General features: G+C 34.5%; 1 protein-coding gene across 1 annotated transcript in view; it reads right to left on the reverse strand.

Annotated features, from left to right (window-relative positions):
• The window catches only part of LOC121439038 (interleukin-1 receptor accessory protein-like 1), a 729,117-nt gene that overhangs the window by 302,139 nt on the left and 402,233 nt on the right, over nt 1–24,745 (reverse strand). The window contains 1 exon segment of the mRNA XM_041639534.1: nt 11,990–12,064. Within this exon segment, the coding sequence (XP_041495468.1) occupies nt 11,990–12,064 (75 nt within the window).

Consider the following 24,745-nt stretch of genomic DNA (forward strand, 5'->3'; position numbering starts at 1 on the left):
TTACATCTTCCCTCAGATACACCAGGCTGCAAAGTCAAAGCTTACAGACCAAACTATCTTCAGAATACTAAGTAAATAGAATGAGAGATCACAGTGCCTACTTTCAGTATAATGAAGTGGAAGACAATCCATTGAAGAAGGTGAGAAGGAATGACTTGTTCCTATCACATGTAGTTCAATTCTAAGCAGCCAAAATTGAACTCCACTTTGGAAAAAGTGAATGAAAATCAACCATGAGCCCTTTTTTGCCTTAAATCTAGTATCAAATCTTTCACAGGAAAGGCTACCCCTGAACAGAAGGAAAGGAAAAGAAAGAGAATGGCAAGGAAAGAAGAGAAAAGGAGAGCAGGAGAAGAGAGGAGAAGGTTGGAGACAGTTGGGAAGGGAGGAGAGGAGAAGAAAAATAGACAAAGATAAAGCTAGTCAATACCAGTCAACCAATTGTCAGGCAGTGGGAGTACACACCTTTAATTCCATCACTTGGGAGGCAGAGGCAGGCAGATCCCTGTGAGCTCGAGGTCAATCTGGACTACAAACTGAGTTCGAGGACAGCCAGGGCTACATGGAATAATCTTGTCTTAAAAAAACAAACCCCCCAAAAAAGATAGAAAGAAAAAGAAAAAGAGAAGCCAATAGCAATAGTTCTAAGTTAACCTTTTCTTGAAATAGCTATTTTTTTAGGTATAAATAAACTCTGCCCATGCTACCCTCTCTAGGTTATTGAGACACTGCCTTGCTCCTCCATTTCAATTTGTATATCTAAAGAGCAGCTCAAAGCAAATCCTGTCCCATTTGCCCTGAAATTCACAGCAGCAGGAACTGCTTTTGATTGAACATTCTTTCATATGCAGCCATTGATATCCTCTGTGACACAATCTCACCTGAAACTGAAACGTCACTTTGCATTCTGATCAAATTTTTGTTTGTTTTCTCTCCCAATTTATAAGAATAGCACTTCTACTTTCTAGTGGAAAGTCTTAATAAAAAACATCATTGGTGTGGAAACACATTATTCTTAGGAAGCAAAAGGTTTTTTTAACAGACGTAAGTAATCATGCATAAAACAATATATTCATATGCATTTATTTAATAATACAGTATGTGGTGGATAATTCTGAAGGGAATATTATTATTTATAAAGGACTGTGAATAATAATTACAGTACTTAAGAATAATACAAATATAGCTCAAATAATTTTAGTAAAGGAGTGAATTTTCCAGGAAGCATTTCGGGAAATCAATTAATTTAAAAGTCATAAATTTGCCAAGATAATGTCATTATCATCTGAGAATTCATGCTCACCAAGACATTCATTTTTTTTCTTTTAGGAAGAGACAATAAAACTACTTTCTGACTGTCCTCTCAGCTATTTCACAAGGTGCTTTCTTAGTGAATAGTTGTACCAGTAATGTTAGTTTTGCTTAGAACTGTGAGTATTCTATTTCTGGCTTTAAGTACTCAGATTCATTGTTTTTTTTTTATTTTTATTTTTTTATTTTTGCTTCTCTGGAGAAAAATATATTTTCCCTTTGTTTCTTCCTATGCAAAGAGCTGCCAAGTTTTTGCAAACCCAGTTCTTCAGAAGGCAAGTCCAGGAGAGCACTGTACTTCTGTTAAACTAGAAACCAAAAGAACGTTCAGAACATGAAAATGTCTTTTTTTCTGCTTGTTTGAAGAGATAATTGTACAGAAGTAGGAGGAAAAGGGGATGACTGAATCCTTTAGAGCCCTGAACAACTTCTCAACTTTTTCTCCTACTTCTTGTCAACTGCAGGTAGAGTCAACTTTCGATTTATTTCAAAACAGGTGAATTTAGACAGACAAAAACTATACTAGGTTTTAATTTTCTTTTTGTTATTGAGTCGTCACTATAATTTATAAATATAATCTGGTTACATGTTTTAATACCTTATTTTTAAAAACCTCTAGTTTTTCTGAGAAAGAACCTTTAAATTTATAGACGTTGATTGGAAGGATGCCTTTTCGAATGATTTTGCTGTGGGGTTTAGGTTTTAAAACCTTATGGTTACTCTACACATGGAAACATGGCGTGTATAGGAGCATATGTTTAGGAAAATATTTGTGATATCTTTGTTCGTAAAGTGTTAAGTTAAATTACAATGTATAAGCTTTAGTTTTCAAAGAAAAATTAAGTTAAAATGAGGTAGTTGCCATGATAGTATAATGAAAAGAGACATATAAATTTGAGAAAAATAAAAGAAACAAAATTCTCCTGTCAATAATGAGAAATGTATTGGAACAAAATGTCTGAATGTATTGTATGTATATATCAAAATCATCTAATGAAACATTTAACATTGTACAATTCATAACTATAGATACTAATAAAAAGGAAACAGTACTTTCATCATAGTTATGACTTTGACTAATAAACTGCACCATGGGGTGTTATGTATCTAACAAAATCGAGGCAAGTAATAGAGCAGGGTGGGCCTCAAAATATATCACCTATGAAAACAATGTATTTTGTCCCAATTAAACATGAGATGTCATTACTTAAATATTATACTCTACCATTTTCAATAATTTAAAAGGAAATACCATTTATTATGAAGCCAATGAATGAATGAATTTACTACTCCCTATTAGGAGGCAAAAAGTTCCCTTCTTCTCTACTGACAAAACTAAAGGGAAACATTGGCAATGATGGGTGTATTATCCTTTGTCCAGGACAATGACACATGCAGTTTCAAATCGATGAACCCCATCTTATGATAGTGTAGAAGTCTGCATTACCACAGAAAGAAGTAATGAGCATGATTATTCAATTACAAAAGGGTTCTCATATAAAATCAGTCACCACAGAGTATCTTTAAATAGCATATTTCCCTTGTGAGTATAAATCTTCCAGTGATCATTAACTGCTTAAAGGAGACTAGAGGACAGAGACCCTTAAAATTGACATGTTAAGCCACTACTAATTAGAAATCAATCAAAAATGAAGGAAGCACTTCTTTGAAATTATGATGATTCAATTTACCCACAGATCTGCAGGAGCATACTTAGGCAGTAGAGTGAAGTTTGACTGGAATGCTAAGTGTTCTAACATTTTACTGTAAAATCCTGGTATTCCCCTTTTCATAATCACATTCAAGCACAAGTTATTTTTCATGGAGAGTCTGCATATAATTTAGGAGTTCTCATGTATTTAGCCAAAATTCAAGACAAAATTTATGGATGAACATCTTTCTCTATATCCAAACTCTAAATGATGTGAGTCTTTTTATAGTCTCCCTTTTTAATGGACATCAGTCACGTGGGGCATGCTCTTATTCTGAAACCTCCTTCAGTATTCTGCACCAGAATGTCCTTTGATGGGTTTATTCCACATAAATTGGCATTTGCTTTGCTAATTCTGGAGTAGTTCTTGCTAGCATAGGACACGTGCAATATTTTTCTGTGCTAGTAAACTTCAGACATGAGGAGTGATTTAAGATGCTTCCCCATAGTGGTGCTTCTGCCGGGAAAACAGTGTCTTTGCAACAAAATGAATGTGACTAGCATGGAGATTTTCATGAAGAGCTTGACATCAAGAATGGTTTGATACGTTGTTTTGCAAAATTAGTCTCATGTTTATAGTCTTAAGAAATAAAACAGAATTTAATTTTTTCTAATAATAACACCATGATAGCTTATCCTGGAGAGGATGTGAAGTAAGGGCAACACTCCTCCATTGGTGATGGGAATGCAAACAACCACTATGGAAATCAGTGTGTTGGTTTCTTAGAAAATTGGGAACCAACCTACCTCAGGACCGAGCAATACCACTCTTGGGCAAATATGGAAAGAAGACTAAATCATACTACAAGAACATTTGTTCAACTATGTTCACAGCAGCATTATTTGTAATAGCAAGAGCTTGGAAACAAACTAGATGCCCCTCAGCTGAAGAATGGATAAACAAAATGTGGTACATTTACACAATGGAGTACTGTTCAGAGGAAAAAAAAGTGACATTTTGAAATTTTCATGCAAATGGATGGAAATAGAAAGAAACCGTCCTGAGTGAGGTAAGGCAGATTCAGAAAGATGAACATGGTATATATTCACTCATAAGCACATACTAGCTGCATAACAAAGATAACGAACCTATAGTCCATGACCCTAGAGAAGTAAGAATGTAACACTAAGAAAAACATATGTATATCCCCTTGAGAAGGGGAGATAATAAAGATCTCCTGAGAAAAGTGGGAGCATTGGGTGGAGGGAGAAGGTAGGGCAGAAAGGGAAGACAAAGGGAGAAGGGGAGAGGGAAGAACTTGAGGGAAGGGGATAGTCGAGATGGATGAAGGACAGAGATGACTGCAAGGAAAGGGATATCTTGATTGATGGAGCCATTATGGGACTAGCAAGAAACCTAACACTAGAGAAATTCTCAGGAATCTACAAGGATAACCCCAGCTAAGACCCTAAGCAATAGAGGAGAGGGGGCCTGAATTGGCTTTGCCCTGTAGTCAGACTGATGAATATCTTAAACATCAGCATAGAACCTTCATCCAGCAAATAATGGAAACAGAGGTAGAGACCTGTATCAGAGCACTGGACTGAGCTCCCAAAGTGGGAGGAGTAAGAAGAATATAAGCAAAGAAGTCAAGACCTTGATGGGGACACCCACTGAAACAGTTTACCTGAGCTAATATGAGCTCACCAACTCCAGCCAGACAGAAACCAGCATAGGACCAAGCTAGTCCCTATAAATGTGGGTGACAGACAGTTGTATGGCTGTGGCAAACTGTGGGGCCACTGGCAGTCTCACTAGGATTTGTCCTTACTGCTTGTAATGACATTTTGGTACCCCATTCTCTTTGGATGGATACCTTGCTCAGCCTAGATATAGTGGGGAGGGCCTTGGGCCTTCCTCAAAGCAATGTGCCTCTGAGGAAAGGATGGGGGAAGAGGGGGAAAGTGGAAGGAATGGGAAGATAGGAGGGAGTGAGAATGGGGTTTGATATGTAAAACGAAAAAAAAGATAGTTTGTTTTCTTTTTAAAAAATAAAAATTATTGATAATGATTATTTCATTTTCATCCTATTGGGCATTTACAAATTTTCATTGTACAGTGTCTATTAAACTCTCTCTTTTAAAATAAGACTAGGGAGCATGTTATTCTTTTATAGCTATGTACTTACTTTTTATTAACATACAATTTGACAGATGTGATGATTGAGAAGTATGAAATCAAAACTAAATTCATATGCATATTAAAGTATAAAGATTAATATGCATGTGTGTTCTTATGGGGAGATGGAATCTAATTTTCTAAAATATTATCCATCCTACAATAAACCTTATACATGTTGCTATAGTATTGCATACTAGGAAGAATATAAGCATGAATAAAAAACACTGGTGTTTAGAACTCTATTTATTGCATAAAACCCTTCTACTCCTAAAACTAAACAGTAATGACTTATTACATGCCAGGAGAGATGGACTAATCCTTTGTTGTGCTATCTGAATACATACCTACAATGATTCTAAAGAGGTACTATTATTATAGTATTTATATTTTACAATTTGTATTTATTCTCTGAAAATTTCATACATGTATGCAATGTATCTTAGTTATATCCATCTTTCAAAAGGCCCTAAAATTTCTCCCAGGATCTTCACAAATTCACTGTGGTCAGTGATACTCTAGTGTTGATTCTGGATACTATAAGCAAAGGAGGATGAGCAAGCCATGGGGAGCAAGCAATGAAAAATAAGCCAGTAAGCATCATTCCTTCAAAAGCCCTGGTTCACTTCCCACCTTCAGTTTCCTACCCTGAATTTCTGTTGTGATTTCCCATTGATGAGTGTGACCTAAGACTTATAAGAAGAAATTAACCTTTTATTTCCCATTTTTTTTGTTTATTGGTCATGATTTTTTATCACAGCACTAGAAATTCTAAGATAAATAAATTAAATAAATAAATAAATAACACAGGTTGTGAGGTATTGCTGTCACTGACCTGACCATGTTACAGACCTGACTGCGTGATTTTTGGATGATGATAGTGGTATTTGAACTTTGGGCTAGAAAGACTGTTGGGTACTCAGAGCTCAGTAGGATATTCTATAGAATATAACAGTATTGAGAGCTATGTAGGTGATGGAATCCTGGCTTGTGAAGCTTCAGATGGAAGTAAAGACTATCAGGACCATTAGGCATTTTGAATTAAGAATTGTGATTTGGGTCAGCTGAAGCTATGATTAAGAAACCAGTAGAGCGAGTTCTATGACAGGCTCCTAAGCTACACAGAGAAACCCTGTCTCTAAAAACAAAACAAAAAACAAACATAGAAACCAGATGGACTAAAGTGAAAATTTTGCTTTTATGTCTAACAAAGTTTATTTAAGAAACTAAAGTTATGCTAATATATATGTCTTTGTTAAGTGCAAAAATTATATCATTTTTATAAAGACTTAGAATTTGGTTGCTATTAATTTTTACTGCAGAGAAAGAAAAGCAAAAACCCAGTGAGTGTTCCTATCTGCGGGAAGGAAGACCGTCACTTTCAAACTCTAGCAGTACAATATTTTTTTTAAAAAAATCAACAATATTCTAACCTACTTTCACATAGGAACATCCAATTCAATACCTGATTTAATATTTTTCTGAGGTATTGATATAAAATGTTTCCTAATCCTAGAAAGAAAAGAAAACAGTTTTTCCTTGTTCAGTTTAGTAAAGTAGTAACTATGCAAAATCTAGATGCTTTGTTTCAAGAGAATAACAGTTATCCACACAGGCCTAGGAAAACTATTTCAAACTAATATTTACTCCGTAAGATAATCATCTATAGTGTTTCATTGCAATTAAATCTCAGCTGTGTGTTTTTAATAAATTCATTCCATATGCTGATGTGGAATTTTCCCTCTGTGTGCTGTGATTACCCTTATTGAAAAAAAAACTGGGTTGGCCTGTTGATAGAAAGAACTAGGTGGGGAAAGCTAGACTGTATGCTGGAAGAAAGAAGAACAGATTCAGAGAGAAACCATGGAGCCACCACCAGAGTCAGCCCTGCTGAAACTTTGCTGGTCAGTCACTGCCACGTGGTGATACACAGATTCATAAAAATGGGTTAAATTAATCTGTAAAAGTTAGCCAATAAGTCGCTAGTGCTAATGGGCCAAGAAGTGATTTAATTAATACAGTTTCTGTGTGATTAATTCGGGTCTAAGCTAGACAGGCAGCTGAGAACCAACAAGCAGTCTTCTCCCAACAACATGCCATATACATTTAATATATTCTACACCATACAAATCATAGCAATAAAGGTAAAAATTATGTATATTAAAAACCCATTTAGTGATATGTAACTTCCATGACAATGAATTTTTCCCAGAAAAATATTGACTACAATCTGTTATAAATGTTTTGATCACTTTTCAGTAAATTTCCTAAAATTTAAAAATTTGTGATCTATAATATGGTAAAAGCAGGCAAGTAGTACCAATTTCTAGTGTGGTGTTAAACATTTAGCCTAAAGTTCAATCAAATAAACATATATACAGCTATATGATGTATAAATACAGATATAAAGTGTATGCTTTCATTTTCTAAGATTTATTTACAAATCTGAGCTTTTATATCAATTGCTTTCCTTTAGATATTAACACCTGGAAAAACCTGGTTTCATAAGCAAAAGCAAAGAGATTTGCTTCTTAACAAAGTTAACATATGAGAATAAGTTATTAAATATAAATCAGAGCACATCTGTTGATGATTTTCAGTGCAGGCTCATCAACACATTGTCTTTTAGGAGTATTGAAGGTGTAGACTTTCATAGTTGCCAAATTTGAGTTGTAAATAAGATGTACCATACTATGTCAAAGGTAATTGGATTTATACTCTTTTGAATCTCTGGTAACAATAGAATATGCTATACTTTACTCTAGGCGCATCTAGAGAGTGTTCTTGGCCATACAAGCAGATAGATTTCTAAATGGCAGGGTTCAGGCTCAACAAGCCAATTATACCTGTCTTTTGATTCCTTGGACTTCAATAGTCTGAAGCAACTATGTTGTTTTTTTTTTCCTGGTTTGACTTTCAGAGTCAATACTGTATCTTCTGCGCCTTTTGCCCAATAATTCTCTGTCCATATATTTGTTGATGTCTGAGTTATTTAAAAGAGACATGATTTTTTTTAACTGTAGCGGCGTAAACGAATGCAGACAGATTGTAAATATATATATAGCTTTAATGGTGAAATAGACTTACAGAACCACCGTTCCTGCGGAGACCAGGAAAGCAGAAGCAGTGGCTGGGAGCACGCTGGCCAAATTTATAGGCAAACATTAGCCCCAGGCGAACACGCCCCCTAAGGGGCGGGGCTTATCCCTACAATTAACATTTAGAAATAGCATGAAGATGCTACATGAAGTAGAAATTCTAGGTTGTCATCACTTATTAATCTCAATTTAAACCTGTCATGTTATGTATTTTATATGTATTTACTTAACATTGCATTACTTTTACACTAAGTACTTTGGGTTTTAATGCCTTTTGTTTTCTACAGTGGAACAATCTATATAATCAGTACCAGACATTTCTTATTTGAAAAGATAAAGCCTTAGAACAGGACACAGAGAGCACATAAAAGGAAAGCAGGACATGCCAAGTGAATGTGGAGATGAAAGGCAAACCTATGAATTGAATAGCTGTAGTTTTTCTTATTATTATTGTGTGTGAGAGAAAGGGGGTGGCGGAAGGAGAGAGGAGAGTTTGTGTGTGGTGTGTGCACACAAATGTGTGCAGTTGTCGTACAAATGTGATCTTATGCAGAGGCCAGAAAAGAAGGTCAATGTCCTGCTTTATCATGCTTCACCTTGTTCCACTGAGACACGATCTGTCACTGAACCTGGAGCTCATTTGGCTTCCATCAAGGCTCAGTGACTCTCCAGTCTCCATCCCCTACCCGGTGCACAAAACTGATGGTATCCCCCCTGGCTTCTTCTGTGGGTATGGAGGAGTTCTACTCAGATCATATGCATGCTCAGCAAGCACTCTTAAACACTGTGCTACCTCCCAGCTCAGGCTTATTATTAAGCTTACTATTATTTGTAGGGAAAAGCCAGACATTTAGAGTTACCAGAGTTGGTTGGATATATATCTGGTTTAACTGGAATATTAATATTAGATGATCAGACATGTAACGGGTCAGCTTTGTATAGTTCCATATGTGTTTTCCAATATCACCGTCAAGAGTCTTGTTATAAGATTCTTAACCATTGACATGGGTTAGCTTTCATTGTACAGTTTGAGATAGAGCCCTGAAATCATGGCCAGTGATATTCTCTGGAAGATTCCTGACCTTTTTTTAAGATGCAGGATGACTCTTTTACAGATACTTTATCACTGATGTAGGCTACTCATCTCTGAAAACCACTCAATGACTTTTCACTGAGACACCTTTCTTATTATTTGAATGCCATATATTCAGACTGTTGGAATTGCTAGCTTTCCTTATCCAAGAAAGACAAAATTGAAGTCTTTATACAACTGATAAGTCAAAGTCAAAATTGTAAAACCTGGTATTTCTAGGTGCCTGGGATCTTTATTAATACTTTTTCACTTTTCACTTTTTTTTCTTTCAGACAAAGACTTACTAAGTAGCCAAAGACGGTGTGGGCAGTACTAGGTATCCCAGGCACCTCTGGAATTCACAATCTTTTGCTTCTACCTCTACAGTGATAAAATTCAGGTATGCAACACCTGTTTCGTTTTTGGATCCACTATTCAACCATTAGCAGCAATAGATGGATTGTTCTTTCAAATAAACTGTTTCCAAAAGAGAAAAAAAAATTAGGCTACATTTATCCATTTAATGAATTATTTATCTTATGTGTTAAAAATAGGAATTAAGAAATATTACAGAAATATTGTATAAAATAATCAAAATTCCAGATAGATGTCTTAAATTCAATTGGTTAAAGAAATCTGACTTTTTCTTGACCAATGTTAATAAGGGAGTCAGTGCTTTGTGAAAAGGCATCTACATGTTTCTTCAAATGAGCACATAGAAAACACTCCACATGGCATGGAACCATTTCATCTCACTGTGATGTGGTTGCTTAGCCTTTATGATTGTTTTCCAAGAAAAAAAAATACTAAAAACAATTTTATAAATTATTCCATTTATGAAAGGTAAGAGGCAAAGACCATATTCTCACTCCTCCCACTCTTCAACTGGACTTTGGAAGCTCAGCTCAGTGCTCCACTGCAGGTCTCTGCCTCTGTTTCCATCAGTTACTGGGATGAAGGGTCTATGCTGACATTTAAGATATTCACCAGTCTGACTACAGGGTAAGGCTAGTTCAGGTATCTTCTTCTCTATTGCTTAGGGGCTTATCTGGGGCCATTCTTGTGTATTCCTGGAAATTTCTCTACTGCCAGGTTTCTCGCTAGCCCCATAATGACTCTCTCAATCAAGATATCACTTTCATTGCTCTCCCTCTCTACCCTTCTTCCATCTTGACTATCCCATTCCCTCAAGTTCTCCTCATCCCTCCCCTTCTCCTCTCATCTTCTCCTTTCACTTTCCCTTCTCCCCCCACCCTCATGCTCCCAATTTTGTCAGTAGATCTTGTCTATTTCCCCTTTGCAGGTGGATTTATATATGTTTCTCTTATGGTTCACCTTGTTACTTAGCATCTCTAGGATTCAGAACTATAGGCTCAATATCCTTTGCTTACAGCTAGTAGTCACTTATGAGTGAGTACATACCATGTTCATCTTTCTGGGTCTGGGTCACTTTACTCAGAATTTTCCCCAAATTCACAGTTAAGAATTAATAACTAAATGGACAATAGATTCTTTCTAGTTTTAAAAATAAGTGCATTTTTGTTCTTTAATGTTATGTAAAGAGTTCCTTAACAACATGAATATACAATTGAAGTATATGTTTGAAATCATTTTTTCTTAATCACTAAACATGAATGCATTTCTACAGAAGTTTTTTTCTGTCTGTTGACCTATTTCTCTTCATTGAACATTTGAAATAAAATAAAAATGCAAGGAAAATAATATATTATGTACATTTTACTTAAGAGGAGATTTGAAACAATGTGCTTATGTTATGAGTAAAGATCATTACATTTTATCTTTGTTTCTAAAATTGATTCACAAGTTCCTTGTTAATATACCCAAATTAGGCAAAATCTTTTACTTCTTCCAATATAAATTTGATACAATTCCTGTTTATGTATAATTTCATGTTTATGCCAAGTGTATTGTGTCCATGATCTCATGTATAAATTTACTAATTTCTTTATCAAAGGCAACTTACTCAAATTTTGGTAATACATTATGAAAAACTTAATTAGCATATTATAATTTTCATTTTGGTATGTTCATTACATCTAACTACTATCATAAGCTCCTTCATTCTTGACCGAAGATGTTTCAAGTTTTACCCAATTTCTTAGCAATACATATCTGCAGAACTTATCACAATGTGTATATAAACATGACCACTCATGAGAACTCAGCATTATACTTAAAAAATTGCAATAATATTCTGTGCTAGGGCTCAAATCTCCGGCCCTGTAATACCAAGTGAATATTCTACCACAGATGTGTATACTTTTACTTGGATGAAATTTTTAACACACGTTTTTATTATAATATTGACTTTTATTTTAATGAACTTGGACCTTTTTATCAATTTCAAAAATTGTATTTTAATTCATTATGTAGTATTATACATCACACGGTTCCATACTGTCTATTTAAAAACCAATTCAACCACTGCAACTTGAGGTTACAATATGCTATAATAATATTGTTAAAATCTTAAGCTTATTTATCTCCTTCTCAATAACCATTTAAATGTTATATGCATGGTTTGGTTACAAAGACAGTATTGCAGGGATTTTTCTTTGCTGTTTTGAGTATAACATGCCTAATATTACGACTTAGACTTTTTTTACCTATTAAAATATATTGGAGAAAGACATATTAAGCAGAACTGAATTACTCACCTAGTTGAGCCTCCTGAATTGTCAGTTTACTTTCCACAGGGTACAGAAGCTTAGGTGGCTTATCAGTCAGAGGAGCTGAAAAACAACAAAATAATAATATAAAGACTTACAGTTATGCTGTATGAACTAAAGGAAATAACATAGTTAATTTTCTCAAACATTTTTTAAAGTAATGTCAAGGCACTCTACTAAGTAATGGCTTTAAACTTTCAGGTAGTAACCTCAAGCAAATCAAAAAGTTATTAGCTTGTACAAGTGTGAAATATAACAGAAGTTGATACAATATATTGTGAGGTACAGAATCAGAATTCGTAAGTCCTTTGGAACTTATGACCGTGTTTCCTCAATTTTACTTTGCTTTTAGTTTTGAAAGAGTGTTTTAAATTTTGTCCTGTGTAAAAGGTTTATGAGATATATATGAAATGTACTATAATTTTCCAGCATAGAATGATATAATTCTTGTTAATTCCATTCTTATTTTAAATATGTTGATCAGATCACTTTGCTTAAAAATACATAATTTAGTGATGATTTCCTACTGGTATATTATCTAATGAGGAGACAATGTGGCACTAAATTATTGTTAGTAGAAAAATGAACTCCCACACAAAGCAAATACTCTTAACTGGTATTTTTCTCTTGACAAAAAGCTTTATTATTATTATCCATTACATTTTGTGGCATTTGTTGCTAATTTACATGGCATTCTCTTTAAACTTAAGTTTCTACACATTTCCTTTCTGTGCTCTTGTCAATTTCAACTATCAGCCAATAAATCAGTTTGCTGTGAAAGCTCTCGATGGAAAGATGCTAACCACTGTATACTTCATTTGCAGCTAAACTAGATTCTCTGAACTGTAACAAATAGTTCTTCCTGAAGCCTGCCCCTACCCCTGTCTGATTGAATTGCCCAGGTCCTTTGAAACCGGTCACTGCAACTTGTACTTTGTGGCAAGTACAGAAATGATCAATTAATGGTTGCTGAACTAAATGTTTTTGCTTCGAGGACTTCTTTCTTATTTGCCAGGAACCCGTGCCAGCTTGGTTGATAGCTGGAAAGCTCAACTAGGTAGAGCAGCCAGGACTTGGCTACATGTACTTATCAGCAGAGGATTCAAGAATTTAAGCTGTTTTAGCAGCTTGCCTCCATCTCCTTTTAACAAAAATAAATTGCTGCAAAAGTATGATGCACACCAAGTCAGAAAAAAAGAGATGTTACCAGAGTTTATATTTGGGAAACTAACTTCATACATGATTTTAAATCCTTCTATTAATAACTAATTGAGCACAGTATTTATTCACCTTTATTACTATTTAGGTTTTGGAAAGAAAGGTATAAAGAAGGTTTGGTTAATAGAATGAAACAACGCATTAAAATTCTCAAAGTTATGAAATTTCTCTGATTAACTTTAATGCTTTTATTTCATGTCTAAAATTTTCTTAACATACTTAATTCTCTTGTCACCTAAATAATCTGTTTATTTATTGAAATTTGGAAAAATATGTTATTAATGGACAAATAAGTCACGTTTCTTAGACTCTTCTATCAAATGATTATAGTGAACTTAAAAAAACAACAACAACTGTGTGATATATATGGTCCCTATAATGAACTATGGTAGCTATTCTTTTGGTTTTGAATGAGGGAGGTTTATGAGTCTAGAGTTAGCCAAAGAAAAAGAGAAAAATAAGTAGAGATGAATAAATGATACATGGATATCCAGATTAGATAAGGAGCTAGAGAGATAGTTACTTCTCTTCTAGAGGACCTGATCTTCAGGATGATCACGATAATGTGTGACTTCAGCTCCAATTAATCTGAGGACTCCAGCCTCCTTGGACAACTACATCCATATGTATACCAGGCCACAATTAAAAATAATAAAAATAAATACTAGATAAGTAGTAAAACTTCATAAACTTGGTTACTCAAAATATCCAGTATAAACTAAATGATGAAGCTCCCTTAATATATTCAGTTGGAGTTCCAAATAAAGAGCATTGAACAAAGCTGATTCCTCTCAGGTGAGGTTTTCTAGTAAAATAACAAATAACATAAAAAGGTGATGTTATCAAATGAGAGACATATATATATATATTTGTTAAAACTACAAAGAGGTCCCTCTTAACCTGGAGTTCTCAATAGAATCTTGGGCAGAGCAAAATATGTCCTCATATGATGTTTCTGAGTAAAAGCACACAGATAAAGATGATATTATTAATTTGGTACTCACAATGTCCAGCAGAACCCACCTGGGGGAGCTGAGGGAAGAGGAAGTATCTAACAGAACTGTCTCTCTGTGACTGAGCATCCCATGGCAAAACACTCATGACTGAGCTACAGGCTTTTCTTTCCCACTACAGGCACTTTTGTATGGTGGAATATGACAGTAACATCTCTAGTAATTTCTAGCTGTTCTCAAGGACACAGTACTTTCTATGTGCGCTGTTTTGTACTCTTTCACTATGTTGGGGAAAGGAGACAGCCCTTACGAAGACAGGGGTCTTGAAGGACACACTGTGACAACCACATTTGGGTTTGATGTGGGAGGGAAGCAACCCTACTTTCATAGACAGCTTTTCTATGATTTTCGACACTACATGATTATTTACCAAAATAATGTACATTATACACAAATATTAAAACAGTTTGTTTGTTTAGTAAATTTACTCAGTTAATAAGTCTTGTGACTGTGTAGTTAGCAGTAGATTACGTGATAGTTTAATTTAAAAGCCGCTGAGAGCCGGGCGATGGTGGCGCACGCCTTTAATCCCAGCACTTGGGAAGCAGAGGCCGGCGGATCTCTCTGAGTTCGAGGCCAGCCTGGTCTACAGAGCTAGTTCCATGACAGGCTCCAAAGCCACAGAGAAACCCTGTCTCGAAAAAAACAAAAACAAAACAAAACAAAACAAAAAACAAACAAACCAATAAAAGCCGCTGAGAAAAATGTTCCTTGTACAAACACATCCCACACTAGTCTGTGATAAGAGGGTGAGATCTTTAGAGAAAGAAACTGAAATCTATTTGTATAACAGGTATTCAGAAATCTAAAATGCTCTGTGGTTCTTTTCCTTAGCCTCTCTGCCTCTTTGGCATAATGTTAGAACCTTGACTTTTCACATTTTCAAGTGTGACAAAGTCTAAGTTAACAAATAAATTTTTCATAGAATCACAGGGTGTTGAGGTTACAGAGAATTCTGTTTATTGAGTCTATTCTTAATGTTAAAGTCACATTTCTAACTCAAATGATTTCCACAGTGTTCATCTTCCTGTATAGGACAGATATTTTTGTATTGAAATTTCATGTGCTCACTACCATACCTGCTTTAGTTTTTATTTTTCAATAATTCTCTTTTACTTTTTTCTATACTTATTTAATCGTATTGATTTTTTTTTTACAAATTAATGAATTTGGCTGTGGCATTGCCATAAAAGCACATGTTATATTTTGCTTCTACGTACTCTCCCTAATCCCTTCTTTCCCTGTCTCACCCCTTTCCATCTTCTTACCCTTCTCTAAATGCTTGCCTTCTATTTTCAGGGAATGTCCTGTTTCCTGTTTACTTATCTGTTTCATTTTTTTCTACATGTGACAGAATACACAAAATTTTTTCCTGTAGCTGGACAATCTCATCTATTGTTATATTTTCCAGAACCATGTATTTTCTTTAAAATAGCACTATTTCATGATTTTGATCCACTGTGCTTATGTCACATTTTCTTTAGCTATTTCTCTATTATGAACACCGATGCTGATTGTATATCCTGTGTATTGTGAATAATAGTACCACAACAAAAAATAAGTAGATGATGCACATGATGTAGCTGGATCACATGGAAGTTCCTTGAGCAACCTCCAATTATTTTTATAGTAGCTGTGTTAATTTACATTTTTATCATAAGAGTATAAAGGTTTGTCTTATCCATAGTCTGATGAACATTTTTTTCTTGTTTTTAATAATAGCCATTATGTCATTCCAGGCAAATTTTTGACCAAATTGTATATACATATATAGTGTTTGTGTAATTATGTACATATATTTGTATGCATAATATTATAATCTGCCAAACACCGATTGTTTGGAATTTTAGAGGATTCACTATAACTCACATTGATTTATAGTTTAATAATAACACATCTTGAACTAATTCTATTCACTTGTTCTGAAAGCCAGGAATTCGAGTTGCAAAAAGGTCAAATCCTTTGCCAATAACAAGGCGATTTGAAGCTAGAGTCTTCAGTAGATCTTTTTGTCTTAACATTTTGCCTTAACATTTTGTCTTTGAAAGTCTGCCCTGCAGTCTCCCCTTAAGGTGTGTACAATCTGCTAAACAGTGAAAACTTGCAATTAAGTAATCACAACACCAAGCAGAGAGCTGTTTCAGTGCAATCTGTCATAATCTAAAATTATCACATTTTAGTGTTATGTTATATTATGTTATGATGGATATCAATTTAAAACACTCCTCTTGGGATTCGCCTTTCTTTGCTAAATTTTAATGAAACTTTTCCAACTAGCACACTAGCTGAACTGCTGATCTGGCATCTAGTACCATGCCTGTGAATAGGAGGTGGTCACTAAGTTTGGGATGTAACTCAGTTTCCACAAATGAAGAACATTTACACAATGATCTTTTCTGGTATATTATGTTTCTGGCATATTATGATGCCTAATACATATATTAGTTTAATTGAGTTGAGAGATGACAGGACTAGGAAAAAGGCAGGAGTTCTAATAGCCAGTGAAAATGAATTCTAGACAAGCATTTATTTCCTCTATTTGCAAAGGTAGAACTAGATGGTCTAGTTCTGAAAGCGAAAGCACTTACGAGGAAAACCAAGTCATTTTGATTGTCAAGACAACAATGTATTTGTGAACGCTTTTCTTCTACTTACTTATATAAAATCATGTAAAACTCACCCATTAACTTAAATCACAGGAAAACAAGTTCATATCCAACAGTAGCGATATGAAACACAGTGTGATTTTTAAATCATATTTTATTTCCCCAAAGCACAGTTATAATAGAACTATTACTTTCATTAGCTATATATTACATAGAGGTTTATAGCCACCAATAAAATTATTTTCAGGCCTTCATTTTATTCTTTACAATATTATATCAATAACATCAATGCTAATACAGTCATTAAAATGGTGATAGGCTTCCCCTACAAACATGTCTCAGTTGACAGATGGTTTTGTAAAAAAAAAATGTAGAATTTTAAGGTCTTTACATTTGCTTTCTGAACACCAGTTACAGAAATGTCTAAAAGTCAGTAACTAAAAATGTCTACAGAATTGGCTGCTCACCTACGTCATTACTATTCCTTAACTATTCTGAGTTCTGTTGTTGCATTTGTTTGTTTGTTTTTGAGACAAGATTTCTTAATGTAACAGCCCTGTATCTATATAACAGGCTGTTCAGAAATTCACTCTATAGACCAGGCTGGCCTTGAACTCACAGAGATTCACCTGCCACTGCCTCCAAAGTTCTGGCATTAAGGGTGTGTACTACCATGCCTGACAATTCAGTGCTTTAAGATTTGTTCACTTCTGCATTTGAGTTATGGGGCAGTGAAAACATGGATTCTTTCTCCTTAAGGAGCACAACCAGAATTCTTGTTTTTTTCTAAGGTTCTTACAGATCATGGAAATGCAATGTACTGAGTATAAAACATTCTTTTCTCTGTGGAACAGTCCCCTCTCTAGTCCTTCAAATTTTCACAAGCATACTCAATATTTCTTGCATTCCTACACCGAATCTACCACAAAATTTGTCCTTTATCAATCCTAAATAATTTCTATAATATATTTTAATTAGTTCCCTTTTCACTTTGTTTCCTAGAAGAGTTTTGATAGAGTAAGGAAGATCACACACACACATGGACTTAATAATTCCCAATATTGCTTATTGCTTGGCTAATGTATTTAACAATTTGTGGACTCAGTCTTTTTGTGTGTAAAGTGTGATATAAATACGCTTTCCTTGTGGATTCATGCAAAGGTTCAGTAAGATAATGGACTAAATAAATATGCTCTAATGGTAGCTACCAATATTTGGGCAATAGCACTTAGAATCTTTTTAACCCCATAAGAAAAAATATTATTTTTGGAATAATAAATGTAATATTTAATGTAAGGTTCAAAGTGTCTTATACTATGAATTTAAAAATTATTCATGCTTCACATAGACTTTGCAAGACAGGGAAAATTATTTATCTTTAAGAACTCAATTCACAAACAAATTTTGAGTAGCTTTAAATATTCACACAATGTACTGTGACTATAAAATGATTCAAATACTACATTCAAAAGTTGGAGTTCTTCACCCATCAAGCTTAAAACCCATGTATTTATACCCATAATTCAATTTGATGAAGGTTTATCAAGTGACTAAAATAATAAACACTAAGTTATAAATAAAAGAGATGATGGGAGATTGCTCAATGTATATAGCGCTAGCTGAAGAAGTATAAGCACTTTACTTTGGATCACCAGCATCCATGTGAAAAGCCAGATACAACAGTGTTGTGATGGGAAAGCTTCATAACATCTGATATGACTGGAGGATTTCTAGAGCTCACAGTAAGCTCCAGGTTCAGTGAAAGACCGTGTCTCGGAAAATAAGGTAGAAAGTGATTGAGGAAGACACCAAATGTTCAACTCAGGACTTCACATGCATACATACATACACACCTATGTATACACAAACATATGTGCACACATGCATACACACTTGCATACATGCACAGACACACATGCATGCACACACACACACACACAGAGAGAGAGAGAGAGAGAGAGAGAGAGAGAGAGAGAGAGAGAGAGGGAGGGGAGATGTGTTCAGACTTATCCACAAAGATTCTTAAATATAAGAGAATATTTTTGACATGCTATGATAAGTCTAGTATTAGGTTAGTTTCTTTAGAAATTTATTTTAAGTTCCTCATCTAGAACTGGTAATAAAATATTCAAAGACAATTAAGAACATTTAAGGCAATTACACTGACTCCATTTTACAATGGGTAATTTTTTTTGGGGGGGGGGTTCGAGACAGGGTTTTTCTGTGGTTTTGGAGCCTGTCCTGGAACTAGATCTTGTAGACCAGGTTGGTCTCGAACTCACAGAGATCCATCTGCCTCTGCCTCCCAAGTGCTGGGATTAAAGGGCAATGGGTAATTTTTTAATGTCTTCTTTTTAAACCTAAACTAATTGACAAACATCTGTTAGTTTTCTTAGCAGATAAGAGAATTTACATTATCTATAGAGTTTGAACTCTTAATAAATCTGATAGGATTTCATCTCTGTTTTCTTTGGCCTGGAATCATTGAGTAATAGTTTTTAATAATAGGACACAGATTGCATGAAAGCTGAATGCACCGTGTCATGGCCCATGGAATTAAAAAGGGTGGAAAGAAGAACATATCAACATGTTACATGGGAAATTCATTTAATAAGGAAAGGGTGCTTTGTTTGTCATTTGTCTTTAATGCTCTGAATTTGATGTATTTTCTCCTTTCCCTCACAAATGATAATGATGGTGACTCACAACAGCTACAGAGCCTCAGAAGCCTCAAGGATAAAGGAATTGAAAAGCTATTGAGAAATGAAGTCCAGGAAGAGCACTACACATAGAGAATAATATTTTGAGACCTATCAAATGACATAAATAATGTATTTACCAAAGCCACTGTGCTAAGGAAAAACAAAAAATCCACCTGACTAAATTTGATACTTAATATTATTGATACTTAATATTATGCTCATTTTGATAAGTTTTACTTACAATGAAAATAAAACAAACACATCCAGACATTCACTTATTCATTAAATCTGTCCTTTGTTTATGGCTATTCTAGTTACAAGGATGGAGACAGACAAGATTCCTCTTTTCAGGGAACAAATCTTTGAAAAATTAAGACATAAAATAAACATGCACATGAATACATATGTAATAAAATGCACGTGATAATAAATATCATAAAATGATGCAGCTAAAAAGATAGAGACTGGCTAGATGCTATTTTAGGGAACAGTCAGAAAAGACTGTTCTGAGTGAATATCATTTGAGACAGAGCTCTGAGAATGGAGGAGATAAGCTATGTATGGGACAAGCTGAGAACAAGACAGGAATACACATGGAATACTTGAGGGATGTTAAAAATCAGATTTAAAAGAGATTCAGAAACAGTCCTGAACCAATGTATGCAGGACCTTTTTTATTAAAGAAAGGACTTCATTTTTATTCTAAACACTATAGAAATGTTTTTGAAGTTTTTGTGAAGGTGAGTGACTGTGTTAACATTTAAGTACCAAAGCTTTCAGGTATCTTGATATTCGCATCTAGCCGGACAGAAGTGAATGAAAATCGAAGAGCAAAGTGTGGATGCAGGCTGGCAGGCAAGCAGGAGAATATTGAAGCAGTTCACAAAGAGCTCATAATGGTGGTAGCAGAAATGGTAAGATGTTTTCCCGTTTAAATACTTTTTTTGGTAGATCTCAATGGACAATTTACTGATGGATTAGTTGTGGGATACAGATGGTATTCATGAGTCAAAGAGGATTTTCCAGTTATGAGGTTGAGCATCTATGTGACTCCCATGTCATCTAATGATATTAAAGACAGTTTAATAAAATCATGCTTATGAGAAACAGATGCCAAAAGATTTTTCTGTGTGTGATGCATGTGTATGGGGTATAATGTGTACATGTTGTATAGTGAGCATGCCTGTGCCCATGGAGCCAAAGAAGAGTGCTGTGATTCCTCTTCTGTCACTCTTCGTCTTGCTCCATTTTAGACTAGGTGTCTCCACGAACCTGGAAGTAGAGTGTCTTTGTTTTATTTTACTGTAATCCTGGCAGCCAACAGGTCTCGGAATTCTTCCTTTCTCTGTCACTCTCAGTGGTGGAGCAATGGTATATGTGGGTCCACAGCCAGCTTTTTTGTAGTTGCTGGGATCTGAACTCCATTCCTCATGCTTACACAGCAAGCACATTAAAGTACTGAGCCAACTTTCCTGCTCTGAAGAAATGGCTTTTATGAATGAGTTCAGTCACATTATCTATGCAAACTAGTTTAATTGTTTATCAATATTTTCTACTTCAGAAATTGAGTCACTATGGGTAAGCAATTATGGTTTCTAAAAACTGAGAAAGTAGCCTTTTCAGTTTCTTATTTCAAGCTAATGTCACTTTCATTTATTATAAGATGCAGTTCTGTTAATTCAGCTACCATTCACAGTAATAAAAAGTAGACTACAAAGTTTATTTTTTAATAAAACAATCAGTCATGGTTACCCAAAGCAAGTATTCTCTTAGTTCCTTGTTATATAGTACATATTCAACTGAATAGTATAGTTTACAGTTTTTTCTTTGAAGAATTTATTAGGAAGTACTATGGCGCACGCCTTTAATCCCAGCACTCGGGAGGCAGAGGCAGGCAGATCTCTGTGAGTTTGAGACCAGCCTGGTTTACAGAGCTAGTTCCAGGACAGGCTCCAAAAACCACAGAGAAACCCTGTCTCGAAAAACCAAAAAAAAAAAAAATGTCTTGAGGAAGTACTATTTGAGTGATGGAAATAATGCTTAGTCACTTTACAGTATCCTAATAAACATTCAGGTAAGAAATTTAAAGTACTATTTTAATTTCTCTCAAAGCAGAATCTATCAAGTGTATAAAAGGAAAATATATTCAACAATGGAGTTAATGTTAACAATTTGATTCTCTATTTTTTCATATGTATTTCCATCTTAAACTCCAGCTTCTATTGTACACATCACTCCTTGGCTCACTCAGCAGTATGGCAAATTCCACAGTTCATTCAAATACCTATTAAACCCCAATTTCAACAAAATGAGCAGTAAATATATATATAAAACCAAGGCATGTGATAGCAGACATCATGGGTAGATGTAGAGTAAATAAGGTGTTTCAATGTCATAATTTCATTCTTAAAAAAATCTCCACTGTAGATTTTGCATATTCGCAGTTTGGATGAATTCTAACTGATTGCACGTCTGATTTTAACTATTTAAAATAAATTGATGTGTGTACTCAAAGCTAAAGTTAAAAAATGCTGAGAAAAGGGAAACAATGCATGATTTTCTAGTGAAATGATGATGAACCCCAGGAAAAGGATGCTGATTTATATAAGAGCTATAATCAAGAAGGTGAGCTTGCCAATTACTGTTTTCACTCTGTCGATAGACAAGAAAAAAACCTAATGGTTACTAATTAGCTTCCTGGGACAATAGTTAATTCCAAGAAATTCTATGCCCTCCAAAGGAAAGCATCTTCTGCAGCAATGAGAAAATATGCAAACTTCTTATGCTATATCATTTTTATTTTTTTAAAGGGCTTTCATGGAATAAAAAAATTAAACTTCAAGTTATCATGAAATGTTACTGAAAGCCAATTGTAGATCAGATGAATGACATTATGTTACCAACAAGAATCAAAACATTTAATATTCTTTGATTGCCATGGCATCATATGATAAGACATTAACATAGTATAACATAGTGCAATTTAGTGATTTTCCAGATTATACTTAATTGTTGTATTTCTAGTTGTATTTCTGCAAAAGACAGTTACATTTACTGGTTTTCCAGTCAAGTCATAAAATCTGTATTACTACTTACTTGTATGGCCCTATATTCTCAAGAAGGGTTGTGACAATTGGTGGGAGATCTTTTTTGGTAAAGATTATTGATAAATATCTTATAATACTTAGGGACTCCTCTAGGTATAATCTGACCTCTCAACAGTGTTTAATATCTCTAAGATTAAGAATGATGTCATGTTTTAACTGCAATAAAAGTGTCATTATTACCTATTTTTCAAGCCCAGATTATCCAAAGATTAAAATTATCTGGTAAGTAGAAATCTTCCAACAACATAGAGACTTAAAACACAAAGCAGATGGAAGTTTAGCCTGGGCTATCAGAGTAAGCTGCAGTCACAAATATTCTATGAAACCCTTCATAGGCTCAGCCTGCAAACAGGTAAAGAATGGCATGTGTGCAGGGGAGATATGAAAAATAAAAGTAGAATGAATGAATAAATTAATTAATTAAGCTAATAAATTGAAGAAAGAATGAGTAGTCTACTCTCCCATCTTGAAATCCCATATGAACAATAACCCCTGCCAAGCTCTCTTCCCCACAGGCAACAAACTAAAATCAAGACGTTCTTCCTTAAGTCATCAAATAAGCCTTCAGATACAGAATGATACAAGGTTCCAAAACTTCTGAAATACTTGCTATATTATTTTTAAACGTTTAATTATTGAAACACTATACAATTATTGCAAATAAATAATTTCTTATTAATATTATATTTTAATGGTTAGAATTGTTATTTACAAGCAGTAAACATATGTACAAAAGGTATTGAACTTATTAATGTGTTTAGTGATTGACAGGGGTCTGGGCAGGGTACCACATTGGGGGTCAATTTGTTGTCTTACCAAAGAGTTCAACAATAGCCCATAATGGAGTATAACAAAGGTTTATTTATTTGGGGATAAACTCACAGTAAGAGTAGCAATCCTCAGTCCTCTGCATGAACTGGGAACTGGAACCGAATCCAGCAGCAAAATGGGCTATGTATGCTTCTCATCTGCATTTATAGTACATGAGGCCACATCCTATGTGGGTCTGTGTCTTAAAGGCTATTGGCTGAAGAAGTTTTCACAACACCCCATGTACAACTTTTTCCCCTATATATACAACCATTATTATCCTTAATCATTCTTGTTTACTGAGAAATATATTGCAAGAGAAAACTAAATATTTTTTTTCATTGTATCAAGTGGAAGAAACAAGCCAAGTTTTACAATTATTTGTTGCTGCAAAAACATAACCATTTTAACTTCCTTGTATAGAGCACTCTCAGACTGCCTTCTAATCCATTGCTATAATTTGTCTATTACCACTTGAGACTATTTTAAAAAGAAGATAACTTAGGGAGCCCACAAGATACCCCAGAAGGAAAAAGCACTGCCCAATAATCCAAGTTTGAAGGTCAGAATATACATAAAGTTGACAGGAGAGACTTCATTCCATGAAATTGTCCTTTGACCTCCACATATGTGTCATATCATGCGCCTGTCCCATGTCATACAACACACACAAAACATACCAAAATACATAAGTAAATATTTAACAAATAATCTCCTACCAAGGATCATTGCAAGCAGATTCAACTCCTTTTTCCATAAAAGGAAAATGGATCACAAGCCATCAGAATACAATTACTACCAAAATTTTTTTAAAATGTCCCAAACCAAACCAGCAACAAAACAGTCAAAGAACAGAAAAGAAAATTATGTACCTATATGCAATAGAATCAAGCACCCTTCAAACAAAACATGATTCCAATTTTATTATGCCTCAAATGCTGTTAGATGACTTCTGTTGTCAGTACATAGCCAAGAGATACTTGACAACAAAGGCTAGCCATGTTAAGCATTAAAGTAATAATACATGGACAAACTTCAAGTTTGTTCTTAGCTGCTTTGAATGCCACTCAAAGCATTCAAAGGAAAGAAAAGGAGAAGAAAAAGGCAAAGCCTGTAACTAAAACATACATAAAGCTCTGACAATTACTAAAGCTGAACGAGATGTGTTTTCTGCAAGCTGTTCTCACTTTTACTTGAAATTATCCATCCAAAATAATTATTTGAGAAAAACTAAATCTGAGAATACATTATATTTGAGTTTCTTGAGTATTCTTTATAGGGTCTACAC

The sequence above is a fragment of the Microtus oregoni genome, unplaced genomic scaffold (genome assembly GCF_018167655.1).
Source record: "Microtus oregoni isolate MIOR12 unplaced genomic scaffold, Mior012 000059F_ref0000304, whole genome shotgun sequence".
Classification (NCBI taxonomy): domain Eukaryota; kingdom Metazoa; phylum Chordata; class Mammalia; order Rodentia; family Cricetidae; genus Microtus; species Microtus oregoni.